A 26,790-nucleotide genomic window follows, 5' to 3' on the forward strand; every position below is an offset into this window, starting at 1 on the left:
GCGCATCCGCCGCGCTTCGCTTTCATTCTTTCTTTGGGGGAATTATCGCACGCCGCACTGCCTTCTCTGACGCCTTTAGATTACTCGCACAAAGTGGCCTTCTGCGGCTTTGTGTTATCTCGAACTGTTCCAATGCTTGCTGCCGCAGGTAGAAGCAAGGTTTTGCAATCGGTGTCCGCCGTCGCGTTAAGAAGTAGAACTGAGCTGCAGGGGCTACTATGCTCCGCAAGCAGCAGGGTGCCAAAAGGAGGAATTAGCGGCACCGTACTGCCTTTATTTCTTCAGACCCTTCAACAAGGCTTGAACAAGATATGCACGCGAGAGTGCCACGACAGACAGCAGCGACAACGCTGACACATGCGCGAGAATATACAACCAGGTTCAGCTGTGCGGTGCACGCTGCCGTGAAGTTCCAATTACGGTTGCCTCCTTGCGAATCGGGTCGAGGTTACAGACCTGAATCACTGGCCGGGATCTCCTCATGGCATCGCGTTACCAGCGGATACCACGGCACCTTCGAGGCGTCATCGCCGCCTATGGAAAATTGACAGCGTAGTGAAATCATGAATACAGTTGTGAAAATTATAATCTATGAAAATAACAGCAACACGTTGGCTCGTCCTAAGTGCCCTCAAGACCGCAGTCTGTCTATGGTCACCCCGAGAAAATAATAAAATAATAGAAGAATAATGGGAAAGACATTTAAACCTAGGATTATTTAGAGTTGAAGGAAGAGCCATATCGTGAACATGCGATAAAAGTAACGCTTATTGTCCGGTTTCGTTACTGACGGACAAATGCTGTTCCACAGGGAGAAGAAACGCGCACTTTGAATGCGCAAAGTGGTTTACAGCGCTTTTATTTTTGCGGCGCGGCCTCGATGTTGGCCTTCGCCGATGGCTCGGGCACGTTGGCGTCCGACATGACGGTCTCGTGCAGCCGCGTGTACGAGGGCCTCCGCAGGCGCAGGGGCGACATGGGCGCCACGGTGATGCTCAGCTCGTCGGCTCCCTTGGCGAGGGCGGCCTTGACGCCGCGCTGGTCCATGGTGTCCACAGGCACGCCGTCCACCATGAGCAGCACGTCGCCCGGGTAGAGGTGCTTGTTGGGCGTCGTCACCTGCACCTCCGTAGCCTGCAGTGGACGGCGCGTTGGCTGTTCTGCTCTGACCTCGCGCGAGTCTCGATTGGGGCGTTCGCAAAATAGGTTTAACGCTTACTTAACAGAACCCGACAGCATTGAAACAAATCGATCACCACCCCCGATCCCCTTAGAGAGAGAGAAAAAAAATGGAGGACGCTTAAGCTTCGCCTTCAAGAGTGGAACGCGATAGCGTTATCGCACCCCGTTCGCACCGCCCACTCATTCGCTCGGCATGCTCTTGACGAGACGAAGGGGAGAAGCGGGCGAGTGGCGCGCCACCTGTTGGGGCAGTGCCGTACGTTGCGAGGAGGGGGTCTTCTGTGTTTGCCGCAAGATAGCTCTGCGTGTGCGCCAAGCGCAGAAAAAATGTAGCGGAAACGTACTTCGCTACTCGCTTAACTGCGACTTCTGTAATTTACATGCTCATAATTACCGATATACACCGCAGTATAACTTTCTACGGCACGTTTCTATGGCAACAGCGCATTCACTAGAGGCGCTTTTGTCCCGTCTTGAACCATCGAACTCATGGCTGAGTGGTAGCGTCTCCGACTCACACTCCGGAAACCCTGGTTCGATTCCCACCCAGCCCATCTTGCAAGTTGTTTTATTTATGAACTGCCTTCCGGGATTTCTCGCTCACGGCCAACGCCGCCGACACCGGCTGTTCTGCGACACGAGCTCCTTAACGCTGTCGCGTTAAAAACTGGGTCCGCGCTTGGTGTAGACTCGTTGCTAAACGCTTCGCCAAAGCTTGTGGCAGGTAATCGTTTCCGGTGAAGCTAGAAATCCCTAGGCATGCTATATAAAAACGTATTTTATCATTCTAGCCTCGCAGTAATGAACATACTTCTAGTGATACTATAATGGTACTAGGTGAGAACTGCACTTGACAGGTTACGAGGGTTCCACTCGCAGATGCCCCTAGTTGTCCCCGAGAGAGAAGACAATCTGAGGAAACGCCGTCGAATGAGCAAATCAAATCCGCGCTGTAGTTGCCAGCAGACGCTTGCTGACGGGAGAAGGCGGGGGCTTACTGCGCGGCGCGGTGATCGCTTCGCGAATGCCACGATTCCTGCGTCTCCCGAACGTCGGCTGCTAGCCGGCGCCGAGCAGTTCCTCCGATATGTCCGAGTAGTCTGTCAATTGAAGAGCACAGCGTGTCACATCATTATAAATACATTGATACAATCGCTTTCCGCAACATCGAATCATATACCACTGATTCCCTGAAAAGCGTACGCTGGCACGGCAAGACAAACTTACTGCAACGACGCGATGGCCTACCCTGTCGGGATTTGTCGCTGCCGTCGGCGGTGGTTGCATGTTCGGCCACCACGCAGTTACCTTACGGCAACGATTACAACCGCGCATGGGCGCGGGCCACCCTCCCGGCGATGCGGAAACCGACGCCCCCCAACCTCCACAAACACACCACGAAAATGACATTACCAGAGCTTTGTCACACACATCATTTGAGGTTTGTTTTGACTTTCCTCGACCTTCTCACTCAGAATTTTATTGTGGCTCATAGCTTACTGCATCATCGTTGGCGCGGACGTGCACGGCCTTTTAATTCATACTTTCGCTTTATTTCTGCAAATTCTGACAATAGGAGCTACACGCGCATTAGAAGCACCAGCGGCTGCTGCCTCGTCCGTATTTTCTCACTTCAACGTTGTTTTAAATTTCTGCTCTAAACAGCACGCACATATACAATATATTTAAATATACACAGGACAGACTGTATATTTTTTAAGGAGGAGGTAGCCTATTTAAAATTATTTATGAAGGTATCGATAGCCTATGCCTTGAGAATAGGTATGTTGCTGTACGTTCACCTCGTTTCACATTGCGTCCTTTTTTGACCCTGAGAAAAACCTGCAGACTTCAGTGACCCCTTCAGCAGAGTCTTTTATCAACGCCGTGGGAAATGCACGTGAAGGATATGTGTGTCAGTGTTGCTTCTCTTGCAGTAAGGAATGCTAACGACTCATGAAAGAACTTTTCTAATAATTTACAACATTTATTAGGGATGGAAACATCGTCACTGGCACGCAGAGGTCATAAATATATAAAAGGTGTCCCCGTTAACTATCATGCACCCAGATCGAAAAAAGAGCAATTGCGCTACTCAAGGAAAACCTAGTGCATATTGTTTCCCGCACAGTTGAGTAGCTGGTACGGATTTTTTCAATACTGAAATTTAATAAGGTAATTGTAATTACTGAACTCGAGACGTACTATCCTAATTATCGAAGTGTGAATGAGGCACAGCCAAGGGACATCTAATTGTGGTATTTTCAGCGAAGTACCAATTTTAACGCGACAGCGAAGGCGGCGGCGTCCAGGGCGTGTCGAGAAGCCACGTCACAGTCACGTGATGGTTCACAATCATCTAAATTTATTGAGTAAACGATTTTAGCTTTAAAGAAAAAAAATGCTCACAAACTGCACTCGAACCGAGTCCGTCGGGTTGGGGGAGTCGGACACGCTACCGCTTCGCCACACAGGCCAGCTTGCAATATGAGCAGGTGTTTATGCCGTGCGGTCACTCAGACGAAGCCGTATTTGACGAGATTGTTGGTGTCGGCATCACCATGCGGCTGTGCCCCCTCCCGCACTCTAATTACACCGCTGTCCAACAGATGGCGCGCGAGCTCATGCAAGCTTCGTTCGTCATTTGTCTTCAGCGTGCTGCAGTCAGTTCTGCAATGGATAATGTGCCCGGTTCGTCTTTGGCGTCGTGCCGTCGCCGGTACTTCGTGCTGGGCCGTCTTCTGAGGCGTGTGCTGGCCCATCTGCACCACGCCCAGGGAGACTTCTGAAGACGGAGAAAGCTTCTGGCGTTTCGCCGCAGCTTGCCACGCACGCGTCTGCGCGTCGTGTATACAACGCTGGCGTTCTGTGCGAATTGGTTTCCGCCATCGCCGCACCTTTCTTCCGCGGTCTACCTGGGCGTGGTGCAGGCGGGCGAGCACACACCTCGGAAGACGGCCCAGCACGAGGTGCCGGCAGCCTGTATGCAGTCTATGTACGGCGAGATCGCATCCCAAGCTTCGCAACCACGAATGGGTACAATACCAACCTGTGCTGTGATAATCGTTATAAACGAATGAATACGAACAAACAACAGTGACTGTGTAACGATAAAAACCAATGAAGGGGTCAATTAAGCTATCGTGTCATACCCTTAAAGGCCCTATCCCCCTAATGTGTCCCCTATATTTTATTAATAGATGTTCTCTTCATTAATTCCCTCCACCTTGCGGCTTTCAGCAGAACTATTACGTCAAACTCTTGCCTTTGCTTCGAGTTGTCGATAAATTCGATAAATATTCTGTTTAGCGCAATACAACGGACACAAGAAAGGCGACCCAGGAGAAGGCGCTACTCTCAACTAACATCATTTTATTGCGTCACTCCTTTATAGACAGCAGAAACTAGAGGAACATGCGCAGTGAGCACCATGTGCAGGAACCACCGACATCCGATCACAAGAGCGCATTCATGCGACCAAAAAACCATATTCAGCACTGTACAAGGTTAAAGAAGGCACACTAATGCACTGTGACCCTAACGACTGTATGAAGAATGCTTCCGATAACCCTCGGGCGGTGGTATCGCGGCTCTTTTTCAAAATCGTGGTATCACGAAACGGGTTTGTACTTGCATATTTTACAATGTTGAGCCAAATGGGGACCTGTGCCTGTTGGTATGGATCGCTCATGTTCTCTAAGGCGCTCGTTAACACAGCGGCCTGACTGCCCTACATACACTTTGCCACATGACAACGAAATCTTATAAACCGCACCGACGCTGCAATCTACAAACTTCGCGTGGTTCTTTTCACAATCTGGCTTTTTACTTGTTTTAGAAATACGACTGCACAACATTGACAGTTTCTGAAGAGCAGAAAACACTACCGGAATTTGGTATCTAGTGGCGACATTCTTTAGATTGTGAGCCACTCTATGGCAATACGGCACAACTTCAGGCCTCTTCTTTTGTGTACTACAGTTACTTTTGTGCCGCTTCCCTTTCAGTTTCTGAAGCAATACCTCTGAGACCGACGTCACCTCCACACTTGGGTATCCCGCAGCCTGTAGCCTGTTTAACTGTGCAATGAAACTGGTTCGCAGAGTGATGACAAGATTTCATTAAAGGCTAAACCCCATGAGCGCGATATTGTGCGCGACAGAGACGAGCGACGGCTTCGCGCGACGGATCGGGCCGTCGCTTGAACAGATCGCTCGGTCTTGTCGCGCGATCGCTCGGTTTTGAAAGTTTAGAATCCGTCGCTCGTCGCCCGGAAGTGCTATGAGCGACTAGCCAATAGTAGGCAGCCGGAATAGGATGTACATTAGTGACGTACTACCGGTTTGCGCACGTGCGCGTTTCTCAGTATACAAACGGAACGAGCAAACTACCAAATTTTGATATGTAAACAAAATAAACCTATTGCAAGACCTTCAGGAGACTTTATGTTGCTTTGTACAGCCAAACAAATTAAACAATTATAGCAAGTGCCACGCCAGGTTTGGTGCTAACTCGATCCCCGAATACCGGCAACACTGAAGAGCTGTCGCGCGAAGCGGTCGCTCGCTTGGACTTCTGGGCGACGAGCGAACGCGACAGCCATCTCCATCGTGTCGCTTGTCGCGCAAGAAATCGCTTGCATGGGGTTTATACTTAACGAAGATTCTAGACACATCAAAGCAATGGCGCGTTTCACAATCTTCGAGTGCGCAGACGCGTAAGGTAAAGGTTCCCTACGTGCACGTAAAATGATGTCAGTTGAGAGTAGCGCCTTGTCCTATCGCTTTCTTGTGTCCGTTGTATTGCGCTAAACAAAGTATTTATGAATCCGCACCAACTAGCCCGCCAACGAATTGTGCGATAAATTCGACTTTGCCATCTGCCAGCTGCCTGGTTAGCTCAGATGTAGAGCGGCTGTCCGGAAAGGCGGTGGTCCCGGGTTCGAGTCCCGGACTAGGACGAATTTTTCTTCAGCTGCGAGGCTTTCCTTTCGAAGAACTCGTAAGGGCTTCCCTTTCAGATATTGCTACGATTGGGTGGATGTCTAATTTTCCCTTTATTAAATATACAGGGTGTTCAAAGTTAGACTTCCCGGATTTTAAAGAAGAATGAAAAGAGGGGTACACGGAAGTCATTTTTCTACATAGGTTATGCAGCCGGGCGTTCGAAAACTGACGATAATTTTCGTCGTAATGTCAGTATTTAATTAAATTCGATAATTAACTTCTTATTTACTGCAGTTAGCATGTATGTTTATATTGAAAACTCAGAGGCGGTGCCATTTGGTGACTATTCCATTTTGTCGAATTTTAATAACGCGCCCGTGTCCCGAGATATGCACGTCTGAAATTTCAGCCCAAGCCGCCTAATTACGGATGCGAGACGGCGGCAGCCGCTATGAAGCTCCTCCCTAGTGTGACGCAGCTGTTGCGTGTGACGCTCCGTCTGACAGGAATGCGCGGTGACAGGCGACGGTGATTACTTTTCGTTCTTGGCCACCGTTTCGACTCGTGGCCAGCGAACCCGAAGGATGACTGCGTGGCGGCTTGGCCGAGCTCTTTTTTTGAATCAATGACCTGCAGAGTTGGTGAGAAAGCGCGGTGCCATAGTACACGTACTGTGTCGAAGCAATCAACTGCAGGATTACGATACTAGCTTTGCTTTTAGTTATTTATTTATTTGAATTTCGGAGGCTCAAAGTCGTGCAAACGCTAAGCATGAAACAAAGGTGACAGCTGCCGGGCAGCAGCTTAGTTGCCAGTGGTGTCCCAGGGACGCTGCACCTGTCCGAAGTGTGTGATTTGAGGGCCCTGCATTGCTTACGCCTGAAAAACTGCTGTGAAATAGAAGGACGACTGTGAACTGGCGTGAGTAGTACACTTCATTGGTGCATGCCTGACGATCTTTTATTCGTCGCGGCGGGAGGGCTGAGATCGCCAGAATGTGAAGACGTGTCCCACTTTGGCTCTTCGATGTTTTGTTTTAAGCTTCTGTGGAACTATCATTCAACTTGGTAAAACACTGAGCAACGACACTGTGAGTACTTTCTGTGAGTGTGGGGTGCTTTTTCACGGCTCCAATTGACGTTTTTTTCTGGCTACGAGGATACACTTTCGACGGCGACCTGCTGACCTTAGCCTTACCATGTCTGGGCCTATACCGAGTGCGGCCTCGGCGCGGCCGGCCAGGTGAGCACTACATGTCGCCACCACAGCAGCATTCGCACTCGAGTGGACCCAGCGCTTGAACTCCATGCTCACCTCAGCTTGGAGACGCCGAAAAGTTGAAGAATAGCCCCTCCAAAATGCAGACAACGCGACGAGCGGAGCGCGCTGAGAGCGTCGAAACGCCGAGTGAACGCCGAGCTGCAGCCGAAGACGCCGTGGCGCGTCCCTCGATGGTCGGGGGATCATCAAGGTGCGTCCCTGCCATACCATTGAATATATCGGGTCACTTGAGATGCGAGACGGCAACTATCCTAGAGGCACGTCTGCTCTGGAAGACAAACATGCTGCTGCTAACAGTTAACACGGAATATCCTCCAAACAGGTGGTGGTGGTGGTAAACATTTATTGCTTGAGCCTTTTTACAACATTACTTGTGAGGGGGCTCAGGGGCGCGTAGGGTGTCCGGGAGTTTGTGGCCCTCGGCGACCCTCAGAGCCCAGTCCACCAGCCGTGTTTGGTCGGCTGGGTTGGAGCTAGACACCGCGGTCTCCCATCCCTCGACGTCGGTGAGTTGCCACTCAGAGGGTGGCTGGAGCTCAGGGCATAAGAACATAATGTGATGGAAGTTAGCTCTAGGCGCGCCGCAGAGCGTACATTCTTGTTGATATAGGCCTGGATGAACCAGGGCGAGAAAAGCTGGAGAAAGAAAAGTTTGTGCCTGAAGCTGGCGCCAGGTACTTTGTTGGAATTTTGTTATGGATTTATCTGGGGGAGGGTATCTCAACCGCATTTCGCGGTAGTGGAGGGTGATCTCGTGATATTCGACCAATCGGTCTCTGGCGTTATCCAGGTCATCGGACGGCGTGGCTCGGTTGACGGCTACTCGAGCGGTAGAATGGGCCATCTCATTGCCTGGATGGCCTGCGTGCGCGGGCACCCAGGTGAGCTTAATTGGTCTGAGGGGGGTCTGATGATTGAGAATTTTCAGTGCCGGTTCATGAACTCGGCCTTTCGAGTTGTTGCGGATTGCAGTTTTGGAATCACTAAGGATAACCTCGGCAGCGGTGGTTGAGATGGCCAGCGCTATGGCAGCCTCCTCCGCCTCTATGGACGTGCGCGCCTGTATTGTGGCAGCTGTGATGTAACCAAGTTGATGGGACACTGCACTTACGGCATAGGCTGGTTTCTGTGGGTAACTAGCGGCGTCGACACACACAGTGAGGTGGTCGTGTTGGTGTTGTTTGTAGAGGGCTTTTGGCCTAGTCTGCCTGCGTGCCTCGTGGTGCACGGGGTGAATGTTTTTAGGCAGAGGGAGAATAGTGATGCAGTTTTGTATGTCCGATGGTAAAGGACATGTCTGATGGGCCTTGGAAGTCGGGATTAGTCCTAGTTTGTCCAGGATGTGCCGACCTGTGGTGGTAGAGGACAGCCTCTCAATTTGGGCTGTGCGATGGGCTTCCGTTAGCTCATCAAATGTGTTATGTACCCCCATGCGAAGGAGGCGCTCGTTTGGCGTGTGCCTGGGGAGGTTAAGTGCAGTCTTATACGCTTGACGTATAAGGGCATCCACTTTTTCCGTTTCCGTCCGGTTGAGATGTAGGTATGGGAGCGAGTATAGTACTCTGCTTATGACAAAAGCCTGCACTAACTTTCTCAAGTCATGCTCTCTCATCCCATTGTGTCTATTGGCTATCCGCTTAATCAGGCGCATAGTGTGGTGTACTGTGGTGGTGAGTTTGTTCAAGGTCGCCGTATGTCTGCCGTTGTTCTGCATGACCATGCCAAGCACTCGTAGCTGTGTGACCTCTGGAATGGAATACGTCTTCATGTGGATACGGATGCTGGGGTTTGGAGTTGGGTCTGTGCGACTCTTTAGGGGGTGAAGAACAAGAAGTTCCGACTTGGTGGGGAAGCACGCGAGACCTATTGTCATAGCCCGCTCCGCCACCACATCGGCCCCTGCTTGTAAGGTCGCCTCCATGTCGCCTATGCTGCCTGTAGTGGTCCACAAGGTAATATCATCTGCATACAGGGAGTGCGAGAGGTTGGGAATATTTGCCAGGTCTCTGGCCATGGGAATGAGAGTAAGGTTGAAGAGGAGTGATGAGAGCACTGACCCTTGCGGTGTGCCTCTGCTACCCAGTTGGACCTTGTCTGTTGTCAGTTCTCCCACAGTAAGGACCGCAGTCCTGGCCTGTAGGAAAGCTGTGACATAGGCGTGAGTTCTCCCACCTACGTGTAGATCGGATAAGGCGTTCAGCACTGCGGTATGTTCCACATTGTCAAAGGCCTTGGTCACGTCGAGTGCTAGTATGGCTCTTGTGCGTTTGGCATGCCGGGGGTGCAGGACTTCTTCAGAGAGCTGAAGCATGACGTCTTGCGTGGATAGATGCCCGCGGAAGCCAATCATAATGTGAGGGAAAAGATTATGTGTTTGCATATGCTGTTGGAGTCTTTCTAGTATGACATGTTCGAAGAGCTTACCTAGACATGAAGTGAGTGAAATCGGACGTAGGTTTTTTAGATCTAGCGGCTTGCCTGGTTTGGGAATAAAGGTTATCTTTGCATGGGTCCACTGTAGTGGGAGGGTTCCTGCGGCCCAGTGCGAGTTAAAAAGTTGGGTTATCGCCTGTATCGACCTGTCATCAAGGTTTCGAAGGGCTTTGTTCGTGATGTTATCTTGCCCTGGAGCGGATGTGGTTCTGAGCTTATGTAAGGCTGCGCGGACTTCTCAGACAGTGATGTCTGCATCTAGTTCTGGATTGTCCTGGCCGGTGTAACTAGGTAAGGGGACCCTTGTGCGGTCCGCCAGATATAGGGTTTGCAGAGAGTCCAGTAGTGCTTTGTCTTCCGCTGGGTTGCTGTGCAGCAGCCGCGAAAGATTCTTCCGCTGTTGGATATTGTTATTTTCGAGGTTTAGCAGGCATCGCAGGAATGACCACGTGTCCTTTAGGCCTAAATTCGCACTCATGCGGTCGCAGAGCTGCCCCCACTGTTGGCGTGTTAGGTGTGTTGCGTGCTCTTCTATTTCCCTGACAAGGGCCGCGATTCGGGTGTTCAGTTTGCGATTGTGCTTATTTGCTAGCCAGCGTTTCTGTAAACTGTAGTGTGCCTCCCACATGTGTAATAGCCTACTGTCTGCGAGTTCTGAGTCTGACGCGGTTGGTACCTGGGATGTGGCCATTGTGGTATCTGCCATTAGTTGCTGCACCCACGTGTCCAGGTTATCGATGGTTTCAGGTGCGGCTGCTCTAATCCTTCGAAACCTGTCCCAGTCAGTGATGGCGACTTGGCGGCGTTGTGTCTTGGAGAGCGTACGTGTAGGGATATAGGTGCTAAGGATGAAGTGGTCACTGCCCAATGAGTTGAGCGTATTGAGCCATGTACCATTGGGTATGTGCTTAGTGAGAGTAAGGTCCGGGTTTGTGTTATGTTGGACACTGTTGCCGATCCTTGTGGGAAAATTAAGATCGTTGAGGAGCGAGAGCCCCTCATTTTGGATGAGCGTCCATAGCGTGGTACCCTTCCGGCAGTTCTTTCTGTATCCCCAGGCAGTGTGGTTTGCGTTGAAGTCGCCCACTATTACTAATGAGTTCCTTCCGCAAATGTCTAAGGTTTCACGTATCGCCGTTACTAGCGGGGGATGCAGGGCCCTTGGGGGGGGCTGTAGATGTTGAGCACAAACAGACTGGTGTCGTGTCTGTGTTGGGGAAGAAGTTCTATGAGCACTCCATCAATGTCCGGAATATCAAGTGGATGGAGCGTAGCTGTATAATTTCGGTGTACCAAAGTGGCTACCCTGCTGGAGGTCGCATCGGCTATCTCGAAAGGTGTGTAATTAAGGAGCTTTGCGGGCCCTTGTGTTTCCTGAAGCGCTATGATTGTGGGCGTTTGATCTGTGGGCAGGGACTGTAGGTGGAGTTGGAGGTTGCTGCGCTTAGCCCTGTGACTCCGGCAGTTCCACTGCCATACCACGGCCCCGTTAGGCCGTGCTGCCATGATGATGACTGTGGAGGGACTCGGCTACGGAGGTCGAGGTTGTAGAATTTGAAGCTAGCAGCCCATTGAGCTGAGTTTGTATCTGAGACACGGTTGCTTCCTGGGTGCCCTGCCGTTTCTCGAGCGCCGTGAGTCTATTAGCTATATTTGCCATCCAGGCGGCATTGTCTTTGTGCATGGCCACGAGGCTTTGTTGCATGCTTTGGATAGCTTTTGCAAAGTCTGTCATGGAAGTGTTCCCGTTTTGGGAATTTTCTCCGCTACCGTCAGTCTGCGCACGGCGCTTCTGGGGGGGATTCCTGGTGGGGGACGTTGCTTGTGACGGAAGGTTAGATGCCTGCGGCGCAGAGGGGGGTCTGACAGAGGGAGCCCTAGCGGCGGGTGGGGGATTAGGAGAGTCGGTTCTGCGCGTATGCATGTCGCGCTTAAGCAGTGATTGAATTTGTTCACGTAGTTCGGCGATTTCGGCACTTTGTTTCTGAAGCTGGGCCCTGAGCTCCTTATTTTCCCGCTCGAGAGACGGAGACCGCGGCCCCCAGCTCACCTGTTTCGTGGACTGAATCTCCGTCCCAGGTAGAGGAGGGTAGGAGGTGGAGCGGCTCCTGGTCCGGCCGCGCCCGGTGGTGGATCGGGACCTGGACCTGGACCGTCCTGGAGCGAGAGGCCCTGGCCGACTTCTTCTGGGGGTACGAGAGCAGCTTCGTGCGACTGCGGGAGCTGCGTTGTTGGGTGAAGTCGGGGGTAGCCTTTTTCTCGATCAAAGCCACCTTGACGGTAGCGGGTGGAGACTTGGTCTTGCCGGTGCGGTCAAACCGCGCCTTACACTTTTTGCACCCCGTGAAATGCGCCTCTCCACAGAGGATGCACTTGGCGTTACAGGTGGGTGGTTCGACGAGTTGATGCTCTATTCCGCATCGCGGGCAGCGGTTGCTCTTGGGGTGCGGACACACGTCCACTCTGTGCCCTGCCCTCCAGCAGTTGTGGCATGCCTCCACTTTGGCCTTGAAATGGTGGCAGGCACATAGAGTCCCATAGAAGTTCGGCTGCTTCGGGAACGCTTGCACATTGATGAAGGTGATTAAGATAGACTTGGTTTTGCCCAGAGGTCTTGCGTCAGTGATCGTGTACTGGGAGCTCTTATTCATAGCTACCAAATCTTGGATGATTTCTTCTGGATTTTGATTGTATAGTGCATTGTAAATGATGCCACGTACCGCATTGTCAAGGGCGGCCACGTAAGCGCGGAGTGGATATTGCACGGTGTCTAGTATCAAAGAGTCCACAGCCACATACCTCTTCGCTCGGTCCTCCGCAGGGGTACTGATCGTGAACGAGTTGTTGAATGGGTTCAGGCGCAGTTTGTCCTGCTGCCGGGCGGTGTTATAGTCAATGCGGGCGTTCGCGCATACGAGTGGGAGAAGCACTCCGCCGTTGCACTGTCGCACGCACAGTCCGCCGCCGGGTCGGAATATGACCTTGAGGTCCGTTTTGGGTAGCTTGGGTAGAGGAGCGTGCCTTTTTGGCTTGCCGGAAGTCAGCCGAGCCGTCGGCGGGGTGGTTGAACTAGAAGAACTGCCGGTAGAACCGGCCGATGGCGCCGGGAGCGGTCTCGGCGCCAGGTGTTGGAGCTTGGGGTAGGCAGCCTTCCGGGCTTCAAAGGCCCTCTGCCACCTTGGGTCACTTGCAAACTCCTCTGGGGTGATATTTTCTCTCTCGACACAGTAAGCCATCTCCAAGGACGGCTCCATGGCGCTGAGCGGCGTCGGAACAGACGCCGGTAGGACAAGACCTAACCGGCTGTCGTGGCGAGACGCTCGTTGCGTTAGGCGTAAAGTAGGCCTATAGCGCGGCGGCCGCCGCGTCAGATAGAAAAGCGCTTCTCGCGCACAAGGTCCGGTCGGAAAGTTCCGAAGAAAGGTGAAGACGGGTGCCGGGCACCTGCACTGACCTTTGGGGACCGGTTTCAGGCCATTTACGGTGAAATATCCGCCATCTCGGTGAAAAATTCTCGGAGCCGATGTAAGGTGCGTCCGCTCTGCTCCGCCGCTGGTGGCGTTCCCCCAAACAGGCTCGTATTCGATTATGAGATCACAAGGGTGCGCGAGTACAGACCGAAGGTTATAGCTTGCTTCAATTGTCACGGATTGTCACACATTGCCAAGTATTGCCCTTCAGACAAAGTTTGTAAGCAGTGTAGTAGAAAACACCCTGAAGACAACGAATGCGACGAAGAGCTATTCTGTGTCGCATGCCAGAAACAGGGCCACATATCGCTAAACTCAACCTGTCCTAGCTGTGCACCGAAAGACATTAAGAAAGTCGTGCAGAACATAGAAGGTCACAGGACAGTGACCTGGTCTGAAAAAGTGCTGGCGGGAACATCCACACAACCCACACTATCCGCTCACTATGAGCAACATATAAAAGAACCAAGGAAAATCAACAGTTGAGAGCAATGCTGCAGCAAATACTCGCATGACTACAACCAGAGCAACGAGATACGCAACCACCGCCAACGCCACGGCAACGTGAATCAGAGACGCCGGCAGACTGAGAGAAACGCACGCGTTCTAACAGTCGGGTCGGGCGATCAATTAGTCGGAAAACCACGGCAAACTCTAGAAAGCTGCAACACTCAGGACCTGCACAAACTCAGCAGAACCAGACGCCGTCAGTGTCAAAACCACTAACGGCCCAAGACACGGCGTATGCGCAGATGCTGAGCATCCTAAGGCAGGAAAGACACACTGAGACCCAGCGCCTCGAAAAGAACCTACGGGAGGAGTTTCAGACAGTAACAAATGCAATACAAACTCAGATGCAGGCGATATTCACGGAAATTCAGAGAAATATTCAGACCAATATGATGTACCTAAAAGGAGTAAGCCTGCAGATGAAAGATGACGGCACGGCCTATATGCATCCAATGGAACTGTCGAAGTTTTACGCAGAATGGATCCACACTAAGACAGCAAATTCAAAAATTTGTTCCCCTTGTGCTTCTACAAGAGAGAAGGGGACCGTGCACTATTCGAGGTTACCGAATCTTTCAGCAGGCTACGATACTACACCAGGGAAAAGGAAACCAACAAGCGCAAGACCAAGCTGCTATTTTGGTTAGATATAATTGCACCGCAACCGAACTGCAAATACCAGATTTATGTAACGATTTCGGAGAAATTGTGGCAGTAAATCTGTCCGCGCGGCCACCGGCCAATGGTTGCAGTCTCCACGTACTACAGACCACTACCGGGCAAGCACCGGAATGACTCCTACCAATGGCTCGGTAAGGTGCAGGCACAAGCCGGAGGCCTTCCCATTCTAGTGGGGGGAGACTTTGACGCCAAGCATCAAACATGGGGCTACGTCAAAGCTGACCCGCGAGGACGCATACTACACGATGCAATAGAAATGTCAACTCTGGACATATGCAACACACCAGAAACACCAACCCGCATAGGGCTACACGCGCGACAACAGGACACAACGCCCGATCTGACACTAGTCACTCCAGGGCTCATAAGACAATGGAACGTAGAATCGACGATATGGGGAAGCGACCATTTACCAATAATTTCGAATGGCCCCCGGGGACTCTTTTGCGGACTTTGAACAATTCAGCGCTATGATAGCGGAGGCACGGCCGGAGGCCAGAGACACTATCCCATGCGATGACACTACAACTCACATGAATATGCACCTTGTAAATCTATGGCGGAAGGTCAACTGCCTCACACAGCAATACCGGTATAAAGGAAAGCGCCACAAAGATCTAATGCGCCTTAAACATCAATACCGACTCATCAAGGAATATCAACAACTCGAAGCAGACACGTGGCACAATACGTGCACGAAGCTTGGCCGGGAAACCGGTCTAAAAAGGCTATGGCAGGTTTTAAGGAGCCTGCTTGGGAGCAAGAAAGGCGCGCCTCCTCTCGCGGAGCTCTTTTTGCGAGAAGAGCCTGCCGTGCTTGAGGAACGCGTCATCCACCCTTTCTTTCCACATGCTGATGAGGCGCCTCCTGAACCGCTGCCTTCTGCCACGATAGACAGCGCGAAAGAGGAGCTAGACACGCCCTTTACGCTGAGTAAACTCTTAGCGGCCCTTGCACTAGGCAAAACGAAGTCAGCTCCCGGGCACGGTGGAGTGACTTGGCAGGAACTTTTAAACCTAGGCAGTGGAGCTCAAGAACAGCTCTTAACAATTGTCAATGAATCCTGGGAATCCGGACTAGTGCCAGATTCACTAAAACTATCTCTCATCTACCCTATACCGAAGCCGGGCAAGGACCACACGAAACCAGCTAACCTACGCCTCATAGCTCTAACGCCAATGTCTGCGAATTGATAGAAATAATGCTACACACAAGAATGCAGCACTACATCGAATATGTACAACCGGGTTTGCATCCTGCGCAGGCAAGTTTTCGGCCGAACATGGGCACTCATGACTGCCTCTGGTTGCTCCGCAGAGTGATCAACTGTAAGTCACTATATTCTTGCAGTCGATATGCGTAAAACGTGCGGTAATGTTAAACAGGAGGCCATCTTACAGGAATTGGCAACCAGGTACCCTAGCAAAAGAACATACAATTGGATCCGTAACTTCCTCAAAAGCAGACCAATCCAGGTCCATGGCAAGTTACCGGGATGGAGTGCGGAGACCTACTGCTTGGATAGGGGAGTGCCCCAGGGCTCCATCCTCGGACCTATGCTATTAAATCTGGCCATGACACGGGTGGCAGAAAATCTTGAGCGTGACACTTCGGCCCGTTTTACTATTTACGCCGACGATATAACAATATGGACGGAAGTGGTGGATTATTCCGACATGCAGAGCATGCAAACTTAACTGCAAGCAGCGATCCTGAGCTTTAGCAACACTTTAGACAACCTCGGACTGCAACTCTCGCCAGCGAAGGCGGAATTGATCGGCGTAGACGGAAAGAAAGCGACCATCGTAGCAAGCAGATCACCTTACACATCGGCCAAAGCGATATTACGTCGACCAATGGACAAATTAGGATTCTTGGAGCACAGATTGCTAGCTGTAACAGCCCCAGCTATGGATTCGCACACTAAAGCAAAAATGAAGACCGCTGTTGCACATGGTTAGACGAATAGCGAGCAAGTATGGCGGAGCGCGTCAGAAAGCGTGCCAAACGCTTGCAAAAGTGGTCGCGGTTGGAAGGATTCTTTACGGGGCACCCGTGTACGAATTCTCTGAACGAGACCTCGGCGACATCGAAAAGTTACACAGGGCCACCCTCCGTACGATCACTGGGCTACCGAAGCACACGAGGAACGAGGACCTGCTCAAGCTCGTAATGATTCCACTCATACTGGACATAATCAATGAAGCACGAATTCGAGTGCGATCCAGGTTGGAAACCACGACTCAAGGAAAACAGATCATGTCATGGGATAAAGAAGTCCATGCGAAGCCAAAGCCCGCGCAAGCGACCATAACGCCACCATGGGAAGCACCACTGGGCATACGGAGGCAACAACGCCCTATCGTCAGACGAAATGCGGAAGCTAGAAAAATATTTGGAAAGAGATTGGAACTAAGAACGCCGCAGCACACCATTGACATCTACACGGACGCTGCAATCACAAACGACGTAGCAAGCATGGCCTGGGTTAGCACATCTGCACCCCAACACAATGGCTATCACACATGTCAGCTTTCCGGGGGTGCAACCTTGCACGCTGAACTCTTAGCTTTATGGGGAGCGGCAAACACCATTCCCATTGACATGGGAGACATTGTAGAGCAGAGGGTGCGATAATTATCGGTGCTGAGGTTAGAAGAGTGACGAGACGAGAGGAGGCGGCGGCTTCTGCAGTACCCCACGAGAATTGTACGCCTTTCTTCAAAAGATTAGTTAGGGGCCTAGCAATTGTCGCAAAATCTGGAACAAAACGACGAAAGTACGAGCACAGCCCTACAAAACTTCGAACGTCTGCGGCTGTCTTCGGAACCGGAAACTCGGACAGCGCGAGTTTTGTCGAGATCAGGCTGTACTCCGGAAGCGTCAACGAGATGGCCCAGAAGAGTAATTTGTCGGTGGCCAAAACGACATTTGGACGAGTTAAGTTGCAGCTTCGCCTTTCGAAATACATCAAGTGTACTTGTGAGACGCTCAAGGTGAGTGTCGAACGTAGGCGAGAAGACGATGACAGTCGTCGAGGTAGCAGAGGCATGCGGACCATTTGAAACCTTGGAGCAAGGAGTCCATCATACGCTCAAAGGTGGCAGCGGCGTTGCATAATCCAAACGGCATTACTTTAAATTGGTATAGGCCATCAGGTGGGATGAACGTGGTTTTTTCTCTGTCCATATCGTCAACAGCAATCTGCCAGTATCCCGAACGAAGATCAATAGACGAGAAATAGCTGGAACCGCGCAGGCAGTCAAGGGCGTCGTCTATACGGGGGAGCGGGTGGACGTCCTTCTTTGTAATCTTGTTCAGATGACGATAGTCGACACAGAAGCGCCATGTGACGTCCTTAACCAAAGCGCCATGTGCCGTCCTTAACCAACACCACAGGTGACTCCCAGGGACTCGATGAAGGCTCAGTGATGTTTTTATCGAGCGTTTTGTTCACTTTATCTTGAATTACTCGGCGTTCCGACGCAGAAACTCGATACGGTCGTCGGTGAATAGGCGCAGCATCGCCAGTAAGAATCCGATGCTTGGCCGCGAGCGTCTGGCCTGAAGGGCGATCGTCGATGTCGAAAATATCTCGGTAGGACGATAATACTTGGCGAAGCTCTTCAGCCTGCGCCGAGGACAGGTCCGTCGCAACCATTTTCTTTAAGTTGGGATCGACGCCCGAGGCTGGCGCGAGGGGCATGCTAAGCTCGCAAGAACCATCGGTCGATAACGCTGCCACGTATTGGACAACAGTTTAATGTAGGCTACGGACTTTGGTGGCAGGCGAAGAAAGCCGGTGGGGCGTAAGCGGCAGTGGGGTTCGTCAGAAGGCTCTGCGAGCATCGGCAACTGAAGGCGAAGGGTACTGGAAGAGCAGTCGATAAGAGCAGAATGGGCGGATAAAAAATCGAGGCCGAGAATGAGGTCGTGGGGGCAGTGATCAATTACGGTGAAGAGGACAGGAGTGTGGCGGCCGGCGATGCTGACGCGTGCCGTACACATGCCGATGATAGGCACAGTACCGCCATCCGCAACGCAGACGACGCGTGCCGACGCTGGGGTGAGGAGCTCATTCAGTCGTCGTCGGAAGGCAGCACTCATAATAGAAAGATGTGCTCCTGTATCGATGAGTGCCGTGGCAGGATAGCCGTCAACGTCAAGAAGGTTTCGGTTCGTGGGTAACGTGAGCAGAGGCTTTGAGGGCACGGTCGACGACGCAGCTTCACCTCCAGAAGCTGCAGTGCCTAGTTTTCCGGCTGGATCCGGGAGGCGATATGCGGCGAAGAGAAGCGACGGGGTTGGGGCGAACGAGAGTGATGGCGTCGAGGTGAGGGCGAGCGGCTGTAGCGAAGGTTCGGAGCAGGAGCATCAGCGGCAGTGAATTCATGGCGGGTGGTATAGGGAACGGAAGGTCCAAAGGTGCGGGAATAAGCGGCGGCGTATGTCCGAGGAGGTGGTGGCCATCGGTTGCGGCAGTGACGAGCGACGTGGCCGATACGACAGCAGTGGAAGCAGATCGGCCGGTCATCAGGGGTACGCCAATCGGATGGGTTGCGGCGAGATGTGGCGGAAAAGGACTGCCGAGGACGAGGAGGGCCGCTAGAGAACTGGGGAACGCTGGGTTGAGATGTGGAACACACGGAGTTCAGACCCATGTTCTCGAATTCCTGTCGGACGACTGCCTGAATCATCGCAATGGTGGTTGCTGGCGGATCGGGAGGCGTCGTGGAGAAACTGGGCGAACAGGCGGCGTCGAGTTCGCGGCGAACAATAGGGGTGACGTCGTCACAGGTGGTGGTCTGACGTGGTCGACCCTCACATGTCGACGTAGCAGCAGTGTTGGGTAGCCGCGTGATGTGGTGTGTGATACGGCGGCTGTTAGCTTGTTCGAGGCGACGGCATTCTTTGATGATGGCGTCGATAGTCGAGACGTTGCCGAAAACAAGCAAATTGAAAGCGTCGTCGGCGATGCCTTTTAGAACATGTGACACTTTATCTGCTTCGGACATAGCAGCTTTGCGGCATAGAGCCAAGACGTCGAGCATGTAGGAAACGCACGGCTCCGTAGATGACTGAATACGAGACGCAAGAGCCTTTCTCGCGGCAGCCTTGCGCCAAATGGGGTCGCCGAACAGTTCCCGTAGCTTCTCTTTGAAACTGTCCCAACTGATTATCTCGTCGTCATACGTTTGGTGCCACACGCGTGGAGTGCCGCCGAGATAAAAGATGACATTGGCGAGCTTGGGTCCCACCTGTTATTAGCACTGGTGTGTTCATAGAGCTTGATCCAGTCGTCAACATCCTGTCCCTCCAGGCCAGAGAACACACCTGGGTCGCGATGTGGGGCGACCGTGACGATTGGAGCAGTGGGACAAGCCGAAGCCGTTGCAGAGGTGGGCGAGTCACCGGGAGGTACTGGTGACAAGCTCGGTGTGCCGACAACTTCGGAGTTCCGTGGTGAGGACGGCGATCGCTGACCTCCACCAGAATGTTACGTGTGGAAAGACACAGAGCAAAAAGGCTATTTACACGCTATTTACAATGGAGCCAGGCAGCCAGGCTGACAATCGCTCGTGCCAAGGGCACCGACCAACTTCGTCGTTCTCGCGGCGGCTCGTCTCTTGAGCATTGCTCGATGATATCGTAATAATCTATACAGGGTGTCCCAATTAACTACCATGCACCAAGGCTTTTAAAAACAGCAATGCGTTACTCGAATTCTGAACTGAAACTTGCAGCGCAAACACCTAAGACGGACCACAAAAGGAAGATACGACACACATCGGCCCTGTCTAACGACTTCTTTATTTCTTTGTCGTCGATGCATATACAAACCCTAGGCCACACAACCGCGCAGGTGCACAGATTGCAGAGATCTGCCAAATTATCGCATACGCAAACGTAGGAAGTCAAATTCAGATGGGTGCAGGGACAAAGATGTGTCACGGATGCAATTATGGCATTTCTTTTTGTGGTAGGCCTCTAAGGCAAGCCGCGCATGCTCGTTCTTGCTTTTGCCAAGAATCGACGTCCCATCAAGTCGTGCCTCACAATTGTTGCAAGAGTTTATATGCGCAACAAGGTGCGCTCCTCTATCTACATGTGTTTGCGCTGTAAGCTTAAGTTCAGAATTATGTACCAACTAGGCCCAAATGAAGTTTTACTGCGTTACTCGATGAAAATCTAGTGCATATTGTTTCCAGTACAGTGGAGTAGCTGCCAGTATTTTTTCGTTACTGAGATTTAATTAGGCAAACATAATTATCTAACTCGAGACATACTGTCATAATTACCAAAGTGTCAATGACGAATTTGTAGGCACGGTCAAGGGACATCTAAGTGCGGTATTTTCAGCGACCTACTAATTGCGCACAAATTTTTTTTCCGACTGATAAATAAACCCTGCGAAATGAGGCGTATACCACGTGACTGCGCTCCCACCTGCATCACAAAGCAGCGTCCTCGAACAGGCTCCTGCTTAGTTAGGCAAAACGAGATGAAGGGAAAATATAGCACTCCGTACAGATGGTTAACCAGCGAAGCTAAAACGTACGGACCCGGTGTTTATCACTGGGTTAATCCCGACGGTTCATTAAACGACGACTTGGTAGGCTGCCAGGTCCTCGATACGCAGTCGTTGCTTGCGCTCGGCCGCATGAGCCTGTTGTGCCCGGGCTGCAACATCGGGACGGCGTAGGCGAGCTCGTTCCCGGTTCTGCTCGCGGGGTTGCTGATTGAAAGCTGCTTGCTCCTCAGCAGTACGTATCGCGTGTGGCCTACCCATTTTGGGGCCCGAGAGAAACTGCAGCGCGCCCGCACGGCTGCGACAGAGAGCAACGACGCCTCTGCTGGCGCAGCCAATCGCGCTCCTCTCCTTCACTTCTTTTTTCGTACATTCGCATGGGGTTGCGCCGCGGGAGTTTTCGGCGTACATGCGACAGATGGACGGACGGACGAATCGGCTAGCCATATACAGCTTTGTTGTAAAACATCATGATCAAGCTAGTAACACGTTGCGTGTGGTGTTGGAAACAAGCTGTGATAGCTGTTGTCTTAGAGATGAAGTGCACGGATGGTTCTTTTATTTTGTCATAAAACCTTTCCCCAAAAAAGCGAATCGACAACGTCAGTGCAAATGTTCAAAGGTGCGTTTTGTTTCGTCCCAGTCGCCATGTCTTTCCGTAATAAGCAGAAGATAAAAATGATCCTTGCCTTGGAATCTGCAAATGACAAGAGGAAGGCCACAAATATATAACACTCATTAAAGTGTGGCGGAGGACCAAACGCGACGACTATCAGAAATGAAGAAAAACTGAGACTGACCGGCAGCTTCAAGAAACAGCTCTGAGTCATAGCCTACGCACGGATGTTCTAGCATTTATGGCCTGTAATGGTTGGGGCCGGGCATGAAATAGATGATAGCTGGCCCATGCCGTCGTCCAACTCATCCACGCTGAGGACGTTATTGAAAGCAGGGACTTGTTCTCATCGAGAACGAGGAATATGGGATTTATTTACAGTACCTAAATGAGCACGTTGCATTTCATCAGTCTAACATGACTGAAAAAGGAATGCACACTCAGCAGCCGCGCAACAGCTGCTTATAAACACACTGTCCTCCATAGATCCCTATGCGAGGGAAAACGTCCGTTCAACCGTCGACCAATTCGGAGCGTCCAAAGTCATCGTTGCCGACCAACACCCTCTAGAGAACTCTAGCCGACCAGCCTTTGAGGGGGAGGATTTACACACTCACTTCCGCACAGGTTTCACTGGTCACACCGAGGTGAGAGGGTTGTGGCAGACAGTGGCCGCCGCATCTGTCCACTGACTGACGACTACTAAGGCCCGTGAAACGGCGCCACAAAACTTCTTATTCCAGGAGTTCCCCCGCTCCAATCATACCGTGACGGTGACGGCGAATCTACTAACAATACCTGGTCCGCGGACTGCGTGCAGACATAGCGGCGCCGTTCGGTTGGGGACTGTCGTATTGTCGTCCTTACAAAGCGAGTCGTCGCAGTAGACGTGATAGCGCCGATCGGCTGCTGACTCGGCGCATTGTTTTCCCAAAACGAGTCATCGCTGCGGGCCGGGCAGGATTGGACGTTCGCTTCTCCTCTAGTTAACCAGCCCCGCAGCTGCAGCGGGCTTGGGAAAATTTTGCAGGTCGGCACCCCTGCAGGCCGTTCGTAACAGGCCTTAAACCCTCAGGTTAGCGTGCGGGACGTGGCCGCCCAGGTACCAACTTCCAAGTCATCACTTTGAAGGAGTCTTAACGCAAAAGGATTGACATTTGGGCGAGTTGGTACGTTAACATGATTTTGGGTTCTAGCGCGAAGTGAAACACGGACACAGAAAGGAAGCAGACAGGACAAGCGCTTGTCCTGTCTGCTTCCTTTCTGTGTCCGTGTTTCACTTCGCGCTAGAACCCAAAATCAAGGAGTCTTAACGACGGCCTTTCACCCGTATCACCTTAATTAGCACTAATGCTTGGAAGATAGGGACCTGTAGAATCGTCTAGATTTATCGAATTGAGTCCTCACAAAAGCCGAAGAGTCACCGGACTTTTTGAGCAACATCATATGCACGTATGGAGCCAACTGTCACAGAAACGCCCCGGTAAATTTGCATAATTCTGGCTATTTGTGTAACTACAATGCACACTGGGTAAAGCGCAACAGGCGCCAGTACCAGTGGTCGTTCAATGTGGGGTGCGGAATTTACGCCGGTGCTATAGTCAGCCCACCTTCTTCGATCACACACTGATTCCACAGCGTTACGTGGACAAAATCCTTGAAGGAGTAGTGGATGAGTTTCTTAGCGAAGTGCCCTTGTCACGTCTTTCACATCTGTGGTATCAGCAAGATGGAGCACCAGCACACTGCAGCAGCCGAGCACAAAACTGGCTGGAAGCGAATTTTCATGCGCATTAGATTGGAAGGCACGGGTCAGTAAATTGGCCGGCTAAGTCACCTGACCTCAAACCACTCACTCCATTTCTTTCTTTGGGGTTATGTGAATGTTGCTTACTTGATCGAGGCGGACGTCAGATTAGCTCAAGACAAGGATATCGGATGCCTGCCATTGTAGGATCTGGAGGACAATCCGAATTGGCTGTCCCCCAGATTTTGGACCTTGCCGTTGGGTGCGGGAGTTGGCCGAGGTTGAGGAGGACGTCGGGATGAAAACTGGAGGTTTATTTACATTATGTACACTGGGAGTACAAAGAAATTAACAGTCATAAAGTCATTACGGGCCGGCAGCAACATGAACGCTGCGGCCCGTGGCAAGAAACTCGAAAGAGATGAATGAAGGAATGCTCCATTTGCTCCCGGTCTCTGGCTTTTAAGCCCTTCGGTGTCTCGAAGTCACGTCACGTTCGGCCAATCGACGAGCCCGCTCAGGTGACGCCATTTTCGGCCAATCGGCGAGCCCACTCAGGTGTCGTCATTTTCGGCCAATGGTAGGCGCCCGTGCGATTGTGTCACACCCGGCGGAGAGGGTCGCTCCTTGGTCCCCAATTGTCCGAGTGCTTACTTCTCTCTGCGGTCTTGCCTTCCCGGTCTGCAACTACCGTGACAAAGGCGGACGGGACGGGGATTGCTGCCAGGGCTTCACGGTGCATTACACCCGTCTTGCCTCTTGGACCCACGTTACCTGGAACAGTGCCAGGCTCTCGCTTCACTTTCGGGAAGAGTCAAGCAGTGAATAGCTCCAGATGCGGCGTACGAGGTGGGGCCGCCAACTTGCTTGCACGTGCCGCGCCTCGGAAATGTGGTATACGTGCTTCTGCGCTCCTTAATTAGCTGTGGCGCGATTCGATGTGGTCTGGTGAACTTGAAGGAGGCTCAGGAAAAGGTCCCGTATCTAACACCGTAGAATTCGAGCACCAGTCATCAAGGAATCCACTGAAGGTGTGATAAAGCGGACTCAGTACTGCGTAGCTGTAGGAGACTTATTTGCACACTTCTAGGCAGCAGATGGTGTTCAACGGCGCTTACGATTCATAGATAATAAGGGCACACTGAAATCTGATGTATTTTTTGTTAGTTTTTTGGTCAGGCGTCCCGATTGCCGATTCGGCTCATATAGAAGTGGCTGTTTACTTTATTAAACGCATTGGCTTTCTCTTTCTCAACACGTGGGTCGCTTCTTAGACTGTTTATTTTGCTTTTATTTTCTGCCACGAGCTTGTTCTTTAAAGCAGGTATACACTCTCAAGAAAAATAAAACCGTCACTTTAATTTGGCTTTGGTCCGAAGCAAGTTTCTGGCGCGAAATATAGCTGCGCGCACACTCTTTCGATGCGGTGCGAGCAGAGCCAAGTTTTTGAAACATTCTGTGCCTGTTCCATTGCTCTTCGCGTTTCGTGCGTCGTTAGAGGCGCTTCGGCAGCGTTGTCAACGGGCTTTTGTTTTCAATGTGATCAGTCGCCCTTGAGAGGCGGATAACAAGTGTGACGTAGAGAGGAAGGAATAGCTAGCTGCAAAGCCTCGAAACCTGCTGTTGGTGCTCCTTCCGTACCATTATCAAGGTGAGGCACCGTCTCTTCGAGTTTGCGACAGGCAAAGCAGTTTCTTTCAATCACTTTATTGAAGGCGCTGCTTTATGATGCGGGTGGGAGCGCAGTGAAGTGGTATTTTTCATATTTCGTGAGTTTTCTTTGCCAGTCAGAGAAAATTGCACGCAATTTCTACGTCGCTGAAAACACAGCAGTTAGATGTCATTTTGGGGTGCCTACAAATGCCTCATTGACTCTTTGATAGTTAGGACAGTACTTCTCGAACTGGATAGTTAATTTCAATTGTCGAATGAAATTTTAGGAACGAAAGGCTTACTGGCGGCTACTCCACTGTACTGGAAACAATATGCACTAGGTTTTCTTCAAGTAACACAATTGCTCTTTCTTTAAGACTTGGTGCATGATAGTTGGGGCACACTATAATTCACTCAGTAGCCGAAATGAGGCCAACCCCGATTCACTCGAAATCAGAATCAACAGAAGTCATGCACGGGGGCACTTATACTCGGACTCACAGAAAAAAAAAAGAACACAGAGAGAGGCTGCAGTTTCGCCGGAAAGGCGAAGCAATAGTAGTGGTAGCGAAGTATACGACAATTACACGAAGGAAGATTACACCACCGAGAGACGCCAGATACTTGGCGTTGGGAGAGGATTCAGGCTGTGAAATTGAACTGTCTCCTACTATGAGGTCTTGTAAATTCTCATATAAGGCCATCACTTCAGTGAACAATTCTTCGAGGTAACACGAAGTTTCTTCAAGTGCAAGAAATTATATATATAATTTATTATATATATATATATATATATATATATATATATATATATATATATATATATATATATATATATATATATATATATACACACACCAGAAAAAAAGCAGTTCAGGGTCCTGGTAAATATTCACAGTGAAGTAGACGCGCGTATGAAGCGGCTTATTGACGTTTCGGCCGGGGTCCGGCCTTCATCAGAAACATCAGATTCAGATGAAGGCCGGACCCCGGCCGATATATATATATATATATATATATATATATATATATATATATATATATATATATATATATATATATATATAATCTTGCCGCAAGTGGGAACCGAACCCACAACCGTCGCATTTCGGTTCCCACTTGCGGCAAGTTGTTTGTTCATCTACTTTAATTTCCAATAATTTATCGTTTCTTTATTTCATTTATTAAGTGCAAGTAATTTCTCCTATGTTGTCCTTGGTGTCAGTGTTTGTTGGCTTCTTATGATATGACTAATAAAAATCGGGTCCTTCAGTTAACCCCCTTTCTTCTCGTTTATTACATAACGAGGGTCTCGAATCCGGCAACATTGATGCCTTCAGGTAGCATGTATGGGTTTATTGACCAGTTGTCTTCACCCAAAAAGATCACGTTCTCGTGACGCCTGCGGCAAAAAGGACGTTCCACGTCCGCCGCCAAGTTCTGTGAGCGGTGGCACTGGCTAACACTCCCAGGGTTCTACTGGGTTCATAGTGGATGGGGAAACGGCGCCGCGATAGCTCAATTGGTAGAGCATCGCACGCGAAATGCGAAGGTTGTGGGTTCGGTTCCCACCAGCGGCAAGTTGTTCATTCATCCACTTTAATTTGCGTTAATTTATCGTTTCTTTATTTCATTTATTAAGCACAAGTAGTTTCCCCTATGTTGTCCTTGGTGTTTGTTGGCTTCTTATGATATATATATATATATATATATATATATATATATATATATATAATGTTACT

General features: G+C 50.9%; 1 protein-coding gene across 1 annotated transcript in view; it reads right to left on the bottom strand.

Annotated features, from left to right (window-relative positions):
* Positions 1–848: 848 nt before the first annotated feature.
* LOC142558586 (uncharacterized) overlaps positions 849–26,790 on the bottom strand; it is a 316,322-nt gene continuing 290,380 nt past the window's right edge. Inside the window, exon 8 of the mRNA XM_075670717.1 lies at positions 849–1,134. Within this exon, the coding sequence (XP_075526832.1) occupies positions 859–1,134 (276 nt within the window). The 3' untranslated portion in view covers positions 849–858. The remainder of the gene's footprint in view (positions 1,135–26,790) is intronic.

The sequence above is a fragment of the Dermacentor variabilis genome, chromosome 9, assembly GCF_050947875.1.
Source record: "Dermacentor variabilis isolate Ectoservices chromosome 9, ASM5094787v1, whole genome shotgun sequence".
NCBI lineage: Eukaryota > Metazoa > Arthropoda > Arachnida > Ixodida > Ixodidae > Dermacentor > Dermacentor variabilis.